This window comes from Chelonus insularis, unplaced genomic scaffold, assembly GCF_013357705.1.
Source record: "Chelonus insularis isolate UGA/USDA-ARS -01 unplaced genomic scaffold, ASM1335770v1 contig_139_pilon, whole genome shotgun sequence".
NCBI lineage: Eukaryota > Metazoa > Arthropoda > Insecta > Hymenoptera > Braconidae > Chelonus > Chelonus insularis.
In genome coordinates, this window is record NW_023276379.1 from 310,832 (window position 1) to 325,472 (window position 14,641).

Below are 14,641 nucleotides of genomic sequence, written 5' to 3' on the forward strand. Positions count from 1 at the left end.
AATTATTTTAATTGGAGTTTGATCAATCAATGAGATGGTCATTAATTTGTAGTTATAAAACTATCAATATGTGAACCAGAGATATACTTATAACTGCACAGAGGAGAAGATTGAGTAAAAATTACCCTTCAATTCAGGTTAACCCAGGTCCTCTGATTTGCAGAGTATTTTTTACTCAATCCTTTTTTTCGTGTGCAAATAATGAAGTCATTTATTTATTTTTAGAAAATCTAAATCTCAAGACTGAGCTGACAATGAATGAAGAGAATAGAAGAAATGGAAGTGTTTGATAAAATGTGAATTAACTTTCTAAAAATGAATTTGTGAATATTAATTCTTTCCCAGTGACTTTTAATGATTTTGATTTCTTTATTAGAGGAAGTATGCACTACTGTTAACAAATTTATTTTTAATTTCACCAATGTTTTTGGTAGTGATTGAAACATTGATTAAAAAAAATGTCTTTCATCATTGAAATGAGGAGATTTAAAAACAGAAATGGTATAATCCTAAAGTGGAGGAAGACGAGGCAAATTGGTGATTGGATTCGACAGCATTATGCATGGAACACATAGCAGCTTGAATATCAGGTTCATCAAACCGCATGCAGCCTGCATCAATCTATGCGATTAAGGGTCAGGCTTCTAGCTTAATACCCTAGCGAAACATCATGCCATATGAGAAGTGAAGATTTTCTCTCATTTTCATGGACAGCATACTACCACAATTCCCAATTGTAAGTCTAATCTAAATTGCTGCTATCCTGCAAATGGAAACGGAAATTAACCTGTTTCTTCCTGGCCTCAGTGGATTAATCGTGCTCTCTTCTCTTTGATAGTTATGTGAGAATCCCAGCGAGGATAGAAACCAAACCAACTTTTCAAGTTTTTCCGATATTCCTATCACGTTGACTTCTTTCTTCTTTTTCCCCAATTTTCTTTTTGCTTTCCTATTCGCTAAATCGTTTACGTGTTTTCCAAAGAAACTTTTAAAATATCCCCAGGCTTTGCACAGTATTATACTAAATTTTCTTTTAACATTTTAATCCTCCTTGTTTTCAACTTTATTATACGTATACTGTATTCATACTTTCATGCTGAACCTTCCCACAAATAAATCCATCTTATGATTCACTCATTATTTAGTTTTCTTTTGTATTCAGATGAGTCATTTGCTACAAAAAGCTACTTATTTAATTATTCTAGTTACTTTACTATTTTCTATAATATATTTTTAGATCATATAAAAAAAATTAAATTTTTTTATAGTTTATTCAAAAGTCGTCCACTGACACATAATAGATAGTTATGAACAATAAAAATTTCAATAAATATAGTAAAACTATTTGCTCATGTTTTGTGTTAGCCAGCCAAAACAATATGATGTAGTGAAATTTTCACATGACAAAATTTTCTGAATTGACTATTGTTAATAAAGGTTTGTTGTATCATCAATTAAAAATGTTTTTATTGACACATAAATAAATATTAATTATTTAAAAAAATATTTCAATCAAAAAATTAAAACAAAGTCCACAATATCATGAAATTTTTTATCAACACACGAAAAAATGATTTCACTAATAATGAACTCGAAAAACTTGATATAATTATTTCAATGATTAAGCAAAAATTGTAGTCTGTATAATCAATTCCTCTAAACAGATTTAGCATAATTGAAAAAAAAAAAATTTTCGATCTATTTGTTAGAAGAATCTCAACATAATGAATATTGTAATTTATTGATACACGAAAACAAAGAGGCCACAAAAGTGGTATTAAATGTCAGAATATCTAATGAAGTGTTATTTAAAAATCTTAGAATTGCAAATGAATTCTAAATAGACAGACAATTTTATTTATTCGAATGAACGTATCTGAAATGTGGCTTCACTTGAAAAGTGAAAAGGGTCGGAGTATTGTCAGACAAAACAGCATTTGCTTTAGGTATTCCCTAAACAGTTCAACACAACGTTACAATGTTTCCTCTCACTGGATTCCATACATCTACCTCACTACCACCAATCTACTTATATATAGATATATGTATAATATGTGAAACCAGCTATCCCATTAGTTTCACGATCCAAATCATTCCCGTGGAAGTATGACGTTACAGTCGAAAAGTTCGTAACAATTTCACGCTAACGAAAACTAGTATTGTTAAGCTTTCACGCAACAACAATTTCAGCCTTTTACGTACAAATTATTCTATCACACGAATGAGAGTGTTGCCAAAGTAATTTATTTTAAAAATATCTTATTCAACCATTGAATTAATTATCAACTTACTTTCTTGTTCCAGCCACCTCCACCACTTTGCAACGACTACGACTCCACCAGAAAGGTGTCAGTGTCCAGTATGAACTACTCGCACTCCTTGCCCATCCTTCTTCCGGAAATAAAAGAACCTGCAACAGAAGGTAAAAGAAATGTTTTTTATGATAAAGCTCAAATTTTCATAAAATTAAAAAAAAAACAATGATGATGTAAAAAGTATGTCAGAGATAAAAGGTACACTTCTAGAGCTTTTTTTCAACCCTCATATACTCGAGGGTGTCGTGGCTGCAATGATGGAAATATTAAAATTCTTGTGATTCCCTTGAGATGAGTTACACATAGGTTAAAACATTTTTTATCTCACTGTTTTTTTTATTATTTTCTACTTCTCTTTACTGCTTCGTGAGTGTCATGTTAAAGTATATAACACTTCGTTCGATAACCTAGTCTTGACTTTTGATTTACAACAAGTCATTCGTTGAAAATTACGTGAAGAGGTCGAAACATGGGCAAGGTGGTAAAAAATATTTTCAACTTTTATTCAGGAGAATTGAGAATATTTATTTTAGGTCTAATTTAAATGATAATTGAGATTGAATAGGATTATTTTTGATTGTGTTATTCAAACTAACTAATTGATTGACTAATTTTTTTCTATTAAAATTTAAATAATTTCCATTGATTTTTTAATTAGAAGTTAATATTTTGCTGTTTTAATTAGTTGTGATTCTCATAAAAGTTAAAGTTATTTGAAAATAATTGAATTAATTTAAATGCACATAATTAAAGTTAATTGATGGCTCTATTAATAATTGATGCTAAATATTAAAACGAAAGTGCTAATAATTGAAACAATCAATCAACTCTATTGTAAATAAGTGTTAAAAATGATTGTAATTTAATATTTTATTCATAAACTCTTGATTTTTATCAAAAAGTATTCAAAGCAAGTAGTAAAAAAACTGAATAAAGAATGCATAATTTAAAAGTCATACCAATCAATGAGAAAATTTTCATTTAATAGACGAAACTTGAAGTATACTTTACAAAAATCGATACACTCTTTTGATCTTTAAAGCGAGACAGAAATTTAAAACAACTCACTCGTAGACGATTGCAGAGAAAGTTGTATACTTAAGGGTGAAAAGAAAAGAAGACGTGTACGAATCGGTGTGAAATTTTTTCAATGTCAACGCTGGAGTAAAGAAATTTATCTTGGCTCTCGACACTGATTTCTTGTTAATGTTATTCAATGAATATAACTCATGTAGGCAAAAGCAAACAACGTTAAGAGGACTGAGGATTGAAGACTCTACCTAAAGGAGAATGAAGAAAAGAACCCATCTACTCTTTCGTATTTCCGCAAAATTTCCTTGCTAAACTTCTCGAATCGACGTTCCGGTTGAGTAACTCACAAAATTTTTATCGTTCAACTCATCCCCTCCTCTACCTCTCCTTGCTCTGTTCGTCTTCCATATCTACCGCAATGAAATTTCGTCGATCTAGCGAGTAAACAAGTATATCGAATTTCCCCGGCAGCCTCTCTGAATTTGCTGACACGAGTGCAATTCGATATGAAATTTATCTTCGTAGTTTACGAATTCGTGATTATTCTGTACGCCTCGGTAGTTATATTCATGTTATACACATCAACCCACTTGTCTTTCATATCGTTCATTTACTATTTTACAAATCGAAAATTTATTAATGTCTCTCCGTTGGACATCTAATTAGAGCCATCAACACTATCATTTAATAAAGGTATTAAATAACAATTCAATTTCATAATTACATGCAACAACTGAATTATTTATAAAATAGCACTGGTACATGAAGCCATTTAAAATAATGGTAAAATGGCTGAAGGTACCAGAAATTAATTTCTGCACAATTTGATGGAATAACTATGTAAATTGGGTCAGTCTCTATGGATTTTGCCGTCATTATCGGGAATATTATATACCTGCTTTGGTTTGACGAACGAGCTTAGTACATTCAACACGAGAATTAAATTGAATTTATGGCCAGAGATTTAACTATTCCATTTTCGGGTTGCTTGTTATGATGGATGTGTGTACAGATCGCTAGTGATATGATTGTGAAAAATTGGAAATTTTTTTTAATATATGTTAAGTCAACGTTTAATTATTTATACTTCCATTTTGGATAAATATCATTTCACATGCATTGAATTTTTTCATTTATGAAAAGTTGAATACTTCAGATTGAAGAATTTATAGCCGGACATCCGGAGATGATTGGGAAGATAAATGGCAGAGAAAGGGTTATTACGAAGGGTTATTTTCCCTTGGCTATAGAGTGGCATGTAATTTTTTTTGATTAATTACGAGACTAATTAACAATTTTTTATGCAAGATTGTCATCCAATGATTTTCAGAAAAAATATTCTTTTCATTTATATTCTAATAATTTGCTTATATTAAGCAATAATATTTTAATAATAAATTTTTTTATTTAATTGTTTTATTGTATATTACTTCATTTTTACACAGTAAGTTGATAATTTTTTTTAGTGTTTAATGAAAATATGGAAAAACGGGAAAAGGAATGATGAAGCTGATAATTGCATTATGTATAATCTAACAAATTAAAAAATCATTTAATTAATAAGACTCGGTTAAATACTAAATTTCTTTATTAATTTAATTTTTTTTAAATTAATAAACAACGATTATCATCAAGTGAAAGAATTAACAAAAAAACTCATAATCATGTACTACTACACTAGTAGTTCGTTTCAACAATAGATTGGTCAACAATGAAAATCGTGTTTAGTACTTCACCAACTGGTGATCATCATGTTGTAACACTCTCGACTACTCTTTCGCATTCCACTATATTTTATTCTTTTTTTAATTACGATCTTCGTAGCAATTAATTGACCCAACTTTGAGCCTCTTTTTTATACCTTTAAAAAATTTCATTCAAGTGATAATTGAATAATCCTTTTGTAAAAAAAAAAAATATTCTACATGATCAGTAGAAAATGAATTTCAAAATCAAATGTTCTGTTAAAAAATATTCGATAAAATTGAAATTTTTTCTACCAGCAATTGTAAAAGCAAACGAGGTAGCATATGTGGTTTGTAAAGTATTACGTCCAAGTCATGTCACGTCGAACGGACGTGGCAAAAAGTTGGCGCTTTGCAAAGCATCAAGTTCCGTACATAAATCATTAGTGTACCACGCGGTCAGACACTCTTTATCGTTCATGTACCCGGTGCAGTTTGAAAGCAGAAGAGAAAAATTAGAATAGAGGAAAGAGGATAAGTAAAATAAAGGGAATGGTACGAAAAAATAAGAGATAATTCTAGCTTTTATAATGTTTGCAACGAAGATTGATGTATAAAAGTGATATGATGAGAGCTTTGAAAAGCTGATAAATAATTGAATGCTAGCTATTAAATAGAAAGAAATATTGACAGGAATAAAAAGAACAATTAATCAAAAGTTTTATAAATTTATTAATGCTTGAGATAATTAAATAATAACAAGTGATATCTGTTTACTTTTCTCTTATTTTCCACTTTTATACATGAGTTTTTTTCCAATTATAAATATTCCATGAACATCTCTAAAAAATTTAATAAAAAAATATCGAGTTTAAATTCACTGAACATATTGCACAGAAAATATTCCAGTAAATTAAAAAACCCGCAAACCCTTTAACCAAATTCCGTGTTGATTTTTCGTCGTAAAAGCAACAAAAACAGATACACATATGGAACTATTAAAAATAAAAACACTAGAAATTTATTTCATGTTGTCTATGCCTTTGCAGGGAGATTAAAAAATATTAATAAATCATCAATTGCAATATTCTGTAATTTTGTGAGTATTAAAGAGTCATACATTTTTTTAGCTCTGAAAGCACGGATTAAATTTTAAAAATACTTTTCACAATAAATACATAAATGAATGAAGTAATTTTTTTTTGAACTTTAAACTTTTTTCTCTTTCAAAAAAAATTCACATTTTTAAATCGTTCATGTATAAAATATTGCAACACCTGCTCTGTAATATGTTTCCTTTTTTTAGAAAAACATATGAAGAGCTTCTCTCGTTCGATGAAACTTATTGAACAATCTCGTAAAAAAAAGCTATATTTTTTTTTTGTAGAGAACACGTCTCTTGCGTGTATATCAATACAATGTGGTTTTTCACAATAGGGACTAGTGCGTAACAATGCTGTGCCGACTACCATTATAACGAATCACAAACACAAAATGTGACATAAAAAGACAAGGATGAACAAATAAAAGCGAGGATCATAATTTACATAAGTGAATGTTGATATGGAAATAAACTTCATTACTGAAAAGTAAATTACTCTCGTTACGGTCAAAAAGTAACATTTACGTAACCAACCATTAATTAATTTTTCAGTATACTCTTTGAATCGTTTTACACATTAATGCACATGTTTGATGTATTAAAAGAATATTTGAAAGCAATTATTGTAAATGTATGATAAGAGAAACATCTCTTTACATAAAATCAGAGATAAAAGTTTAGTTGGAGATTTAAATTGAATCAAAATGAAACTATAATAAAGTCTCTTTACGAGAAATGGAGATGAAGATGTAGAAAAATTTTACTCACGTAACTTCATCTATGTCAAATATTGACGATAATGACTTCCTGAATATTTTACTATTTAGGATAATCAAGTTAAGTTATTTTTCATTTTGCAATACTTAATGTGTAATGATTATTTAAATTTATTTTCATGAAAAAGTCAATATCTTAAATTCTGAAAAGTAGAGATGTAAAAAATTTAAATTTACACAAAAAGTTTTACCAAATCTTTGTAAATATTAACAGTCAGTTAATTTAAAACTAAATTTTAAACTCTTAAATAGTTAACTATTGATTTTGTTCTTCATAAAAATATCTTTGTAATTATGTTTCTTAAAGATATTAAGAAAGCCAGGACAGGAAAATGCTTTGAGGCATAATGATCTACATTGGAAGACATAAAAAACATTTTTTTACTTTTTGAACAGGTAGCAGTGTGAAGGGTTTCTATTTATGAATAAAGAAATAAGCATTGTCAGATAAAAATATTGGCAAGATTTCCCGGTTCCAGTTTCCCCTAATTTTCAAACTTTAAAAATGTTGGATTACTTTTAACAATCTTTGGTAAAGATAAAGAAGATTGAAATTTCATGATATGAGTAATTATATTCTAATTATTCCAATCAATAATGATTAAAGTTTTTTGTAAATAGCTCTTTTGTGTAGCACAATTTTTCTTCACACAATTATAACATAAAATTAATCGTATAAATTCGCAAATGTTGATGAGTGAATCAAGCTCTAAGATCACTGTATGTATGTGGTAGGAATATCTGTAAGTAGAAGGAATAAATAAGGAACATAATTCCAATTATTATTCAAATAAATAATCTTCATTATAAACATTGTATTCTCAATGATCAGATATAAAAAAATTTCCACCATTCAAAAGCAATTATATATGATTACTCTCTTTATTATCTGATTCAATAAAAAAACTAATACATTTTTCCATATCAATTTCTATTTTCTGTCATGCTCTAAAAATTTTTCCACACAAATAAACACATTCATTGAAAATAAATGCTTTTAAATTCTATTAATATTCCATTACCCTGTTTACTTAAGAAAAAAATTGAACCAAAGTAATCGATAGGTCGTATTTTTAATCGAAATAGTTGTAGGAATAGATAATTAAAAAGAAATTCAAGTGAATTGTACAATTATATGTAGTGGATACTGATAGATTGATCGCCACTGGAGGAGGAGGATCTCGTGAAAGGGGGCAGTTTCCATTGACAGAGGGCAAATACATTGTGTCGAGGCGAAGCGCATGGCAATCAAGTTTAGGGTGGAGCAGAGAACAGAGGCTGAGTGAATGATAGCCCGCGAGCTATTCATGAACTGAACCATTGCACTGTAGGATGCATAGTGTGCCAGTTAATCCTATAATCTGCTGCTACAGTCCATTGGTTAGCATCATCCACTCTAGTAAATCCACGAAGTGTTCGAGATACACGTAGATTTTTTACTAAGGATAAAGTCTTTTTTGTTAATTTCCATTAGCGAAATAACCTAGAAGGTTGATAAAACTATTTCTTTTGAAACTATCTGATGATATAATAAAAATGTTATTGTTGGTATTTTGGTTTAGCTATTTTATGATCTAGACTCTTTAGAATAATTTTCATTTTTCATTTAAATGATAATACCTGCATAGAGCACTATGAATGACAAAATTACCAATAACTGGCTATTATGTGGTTTACTGTACCCAGCTAATGCTCAGGAACTAGCATCATACTGTCAATGGCAAGTTACTGGCTGACTAAGGTGCTGTTATTTACAATGCAGAGTTATGATCTGCAGTCTAACACATTCACTTTATAACGTTATACCTGTGTACATAGTTAACTAGTGGTAGAAAAATTTGTGATAGTGATTGATAAGCTTGATATTACATGAGTCGTACTACAAAATTAAATGAGAAATTTCTTAGTGGTATGCCTGACTTAGGCTTAACTGCATTGGACTCCTTTGGGACCTCGAACAAACCCTAGAAAAAGATTTTATTCAGAATATGTTGCCACTATTGAAGCAATGCCTTTATTGATATTATTTCAATCATCATTTTGTTATTAAACTAAGACTATTATTCAACTAGTCTAGCTGCTCGTCCAGGCAGATCATCAGTATCACCCCTTTAGTAAATGGTTGCTGCTCAGCAATAGGGTAATATAAGTCCAATTATCCAACCCTATGGAGATAGTAGTATTAAAATAATTCCTAGGAGATTTTTAGAATATGAATGATTGATGGGTTTAAGATTTTATTTTGGTACCTTAATGATGAATAAGTAAAAAATATCGGCTTATTTACTATATTAAATAAATATAAATACTGAGATAAAATGGGTCATATGTTAAATTTTTGTATTATTGATTTCTTTTATCTTTGATAGGTATCCAATACACTACTTACAGAAGAACAAGATGAGAATATATTTTAATCAAGCCTGAAGATACATGATTTTTTAATAATTTCATTTTTTCTTTGTAAGTATTAAAATTTTACTTTAAGCTTCAAGTTTAATTTTAAGAAAAAAGAAATATTAAAAATAGTATAAGATGATAATTATAACCATTCTTCAGCAGATGATGAAAAATTAAAAGGAAAAACTCGTAAGTTAATGAAGAAATGAAAGTTTATGAAGTATTTTTTATGTTTAATGTTGAAACTAGACTTCTTGAAAAAATAATTTGTTACAGAAATGTAATAACAATAAGCAATTAAAGTATACAATAATAACGATAATATTTTTAATAGAATGATAAATGAAAATATATTCTTGTCATTGTTATATTTTTATTTTTAAATATTATACAGACATCTGCAAGTTTTTTTATCTTTAGATCTTGGTAATTTAAACCATTACTCCAGCTATATTCGTAAAATACAATAATGTGTAAGACCACATGTGTATGTTATTCTCATTTATGTGCAAAGTGAAACCTATTGAAAGCAAGCGTAGAGCCGATGAACTATATGGGATATCCAATATTGCACTTACCGTGATTCGAAAATTAAACGTGTAACGTGAACAAACTAAACCCGTCGATTGGGTGTGGTTTTCGAATCATGAATTAACGTTATTATTGATGATAATTGTAAGTTCAATTATAATGCAAATAGAATTTAAAAATTCAAGATTTCTATTTCAGTGACACTCAACATCAAAGGATCTTTGTGTTCATTATCATAACGTTTAATATATTCATAGTTAGGTAGGTATCTATATGAGTGCAGCAAATAGCACTGTACTTTGCATGAAGAATGTCGAAAACGTTTTATATTTACATTGCTATAGTCTTGAATACACCAACCAACTGATGCACACATTAAGTCCTTGATAAGGCAGATTGTACTCCTTCTCGAACCATTTGCTACCTAATCGTCTAATCCGGTGATCCGCCCACATGTCCCATATCGGCCATTCTATTCTATAGTTAAGGACGAAACTACTCTGGTCTGTATCACAATGAAATCATTTACCTAAATTTAGAGAAATAAAACAGACAAGAATTCATGTGATAGAACTAATTTAGGAACATTTAATTCCTTCAATATTTCAATAATTTAGAGGCTTTAAATTTTAAGTTATTAGAATTACTAACATTCAATTCTATTCATGATTCAATGAAAAAGAGAGTTTGTAATATAGATATTTTTCAACATTTTTTTTTTCAATTTTTTGTACTTCATGATTTCTGGAGCTCTCATTGGAGAGGTAAAATGACTAAAATTGAATTGAAAACGAAAATTCCTTGAATGTAATGTAATAACTTTTTATTGGTTTTTTTTAATATGAAGGAATGAATAAAAAAGAATCAACACCATGCGGTATTTCTAGGTGGTTACCAATTAATTGTAATACAGTGAAATAATTAAAATGATTTTATTGATAAAGTTAATCAATGATCAATTAATAGATGACATACTACACTTTATATTAGTCGTATAAAAAGATACTGAAAGTGTTTTTAATTAAAATTTTATAAAAAAGAGAATTCTAAATTTAAAAATTTTGTATGACTCCAAATATTTTTGTTATCAAAAAAAAATATATTTGTGATGTTAGTTTGACAACAACTTTGCATCAACAGCTATTTTCGATATCTGTTTTGGTCGGATACGCTTTATAGTGAATTTAAAGTATAAGAACAAATGCCAACCCTCGAAAGTGTCTGAAAACCACCCCTAAAAGCAATTTTCATTGTAGTATTAGTAGTCCCAACTCTTACTCAGCTCCTAGAAAAAGCTTATATTTTCGGGCTAATTTACAGCTCAGGAATGTCAGAAAAATTTCAATCCCTTACTGAGTCAAAAAAAAATTAAAGAAAATTCTTGAAATCATTTAAGAAATTATTCAGTGACTTGGAAGATTTTTCAAAATATTCTACAATTTACAAAAGAATATTATTAATTGTTACTTTTAATTTAAATTGAATTATTCACAGTAACTACTTATATTTAAATATTTATTTCTTAATCCAAATCAAGTGTTAGGATTTGAAAGGGTTAAATTGTCAATCTAAATCACATACCTTCCTCAACAGATCTAGAACCCCTTTTCCTAACCCTCCAATCTACTGTTGCACTTCTTCAAATAGTGAGAAACATTCAGCAATGAAATTTAATTAGATATGATGAAAGAGAATTATCAAGACTTAGTGTTAGACTGGCTGAAAAAAGTCATTGAATAAAATAAGTAAATTATTAAAGTGACGTTGATATATTATTTCCAAATGGTAAAAACATGAATAAATGGTATTTATATTTTCAATATGTTTTCTTCAATGCGCCTTGGGTAAGTAAATAATCACTGCAATTGTCATGTCAGCTGATATTTATTGTGTCTGACTTAAGCCTGAGATCATCCACTTCTGTCAAATTTACTCTACTTTTGAGTGAAACCAAAAAAAATTCAGTATGCTTTGCTTAACAAAAACTCTTTTATAACTCCCGATACACAATATACCTTTTATTATTCATAAAAATAACATTTTTTTAAAACATACAAAATTTCTCAAACAGTATATATTCTTTGATAAAATATTTTTTGCTCACAGTAGGAAGAATGCAATGCTAAAGGACAGAACTAAGCAAACTTTGGCTTTTCAAAGTAGAAAGAAAAAACTTATACAGAATTTGAACGTAAATTCAGAGACTCTTTCATTCATTCTTACATTACAGAAATGCTAATTAATAAATATAAATATCAAAATAATATTTTGTTCATCTTCTCCAATATAATTATATCTTTTGTTGATATCAATTTTATGGTAGGAATTTTTAATAATATTTCAATAATAAATTCTAATTAATTCTATTAATAAATTATTTCATAATTAGATGAAAATTTAAAAAAAAGGTATTGTTAATAACTCAACTAAAACCAAGGCAATGTTATGGATAATTGAATTATCATAATCATTTCTCCTACATTGGACTGTCAATTTTCTGTATAACTTAATAAATTATTGAACTCATTAAATTGACATACCTGCATTAAACATGTGAATTTTGAGTTAACGAGATGTGCGTGACTATCGTTTAATTGTACGACGTGTCCTCCAACCGAGCAACTAATGACCGTTAGACAGATTACATTCTAGAATACTCATTCGTCCCACCTCTCATTGTCAGGTTAACATGATGATAAAAAAAAATATAAAATAATTAATTACACTCGTCAACGAGAAGAATTCAATAATAAATTCTAGACATGTCATGTCTATCATTGTCATTTTCATTCACATCACATATACATACTTTCCAATTTGAAACAGAAAGAATAGAAAATTGTCACACGTGTCTTGCAATCAAGCGATTAATTCTCCGGATGTTAATGGATTTTCCCAGTGCGAAAACGAGATCCGGTGATTGCTACTCACTAGGTGAATGTGAAAAGCCTCGGAGTAGAGTTACAGAGATTCAACTACAAGTTGAGATAGAGAGAAGCAACGAGAGTGAGAGACCAAAAAAGGATTGATTGAAATCAATGCCGAGAAAAGTCCGGAAGCAGGTCGCAAAGTTGAAAGCCAGTGATTGGCAAGACGATAAGAGAAAAAAAAGGAATAAACCGAAGGAAGTAATCGCCTCGAAGATTAGAGAGTGGGAAAATCAACTTCTAAAGTAACTAGCAGCTTATTAAGCCACCGAGATTAAACCCGGATTAAGAACAAAATCGATTTTTCAATTGTTTGATTTTATTCATTTCATAGAAAATTCATATTGCTCTACATTTTTCATTAACTTTGAGAGTTTTTGTATGCAAATGAATATTTAATAATCCAATCACATCGATATATTCCAAATATTCGATTTTATATGATGAATAATCAATTAAATCGAATTTCGGTTAATTAAAAAAATTAGTTTTAATAAATTTGAAATTATTTAATTAAAATAATTAGTATTCCAATATTTTTAAGATGAATTTTTTTAGGGTAGATTTATTGAAGCATTTTTCATTTCCAAAGCGATTAGATGAATAGAAAAAGCGAGAATTTTTACATGGTTAACTGTCAAACCCAACCATATGGAATTTCAAGTCAATAAAGAATTGTCTCAAGGTTCGTTGCACTTCCGACAGGAATTTACGATCCCATAGGAGGTGCAAGTTGTCGTTCTGCTGCATTTGAAAATAACTAGAATCTTCTAGTATTGCATTTTATTTATTTGAGATCGAATGCATTGATATATGGGAATGTAAATAAAATTACGTAAGACCAGAGTTATATTGGCGTCAGCTAATTTCGTTATTTATTCACACATGAATGGTTTCATTGTGTTTCATGCTTTTTCTCATTCTTTCTCTGGTTAAATTTTACCGTTTCATTAAACACTATGTGTGGTTAATGAATGTATGATAGCAATTATGACGAAAAGATAATCCTTCCAGTGCATAAGCTGATGATCTCCTCGCCCTTTTCCATGTAAAAGCAAAAAATTCTTCTTTTTCATTCGAGTTAAGTAATTCCCAATTAGTAGACTCATAACAATTGTTGTACTTCATTATGAAGTTATTTGAGTTGGAAAGTATTGGATGAGTGAAAGATAATCTAGCTGGTTTATTCAAATAATAATATATATTAATTAATTTTTTAACCATAATAAACTTATAAATACTGTTAATGGAATTTTATTAAAAATTTCATAATTAATTGGTTCTGAAATTTATTTATGTAAAAACTTTACTTACATTGAAGTGAAAGCATAAAAAACTATGATAAAAATATCTTTGGATTTTTAATCAACAAGGAATATTAATTATAGTTTAGTAAAAAAACTGGCAACAGGATTGAATCTAGGTGAACCTGAGTTATTGAAGGCAACTCAGCATTTCTATTTAATTTTTTTTCAAGCATTACTATTTTGCAAAATTTTGTAAACATAAATATTAATGTTTACATGATGGGTTTGTTATTGATTAGAAGAACAATTTTATCTTAAGTTTATTTCAACCAGAAGATTATTAGCAAATGTACTTTACAGGTGCTTGAATCGGGTCGATTATGAGCCATCGAAATGCTGATGATAGAAAAAGAAAATAAGACCCATGAAAAAAGTGGCGAAAGTTTAGGTAAGAAGCAAAGCTTTTTCAATGTTAAAGTAGAGTGTATTGCATTGAAGGCTCTAGTGCAAGAAAAAAAAGACAAATAAAGAACAAAAAAGTGAAGAAACTGCGAGGAAAGAGTTGAAACAAAAGAGGGCCATTACATTCAAGTAGTGTCGATTAGAAAAGCCGACATTACCCTCCA

General features: G+C 28.9%; 1 protein-coding gene across 5 annotated transcripts in view; it reads right to left on the reverse strand.

Moving 5' to 3' along the window:
• LOC118074677 (uncharacterized) overlaps positions 1-14,641 on the reverse strand; it is a 97,943-nt gene that overhangs the window by 14,945 nt on the left and 68,357 nt on the right. For all 5 annotated transcript variants that reach the window (XM_035096094.1, XM_035096096.1, XM_035096092.1 and 2 more), the window contains one exon: positions 2,292-2,410. In XM_035096094.1, coding sequence (XP_034951985.1) covers positions 2,292-2,410 — 119 coding nt within the window. The remainder of the gene's footprint in view (positions 1-2,291; positions 2,411-14,641) is intronic.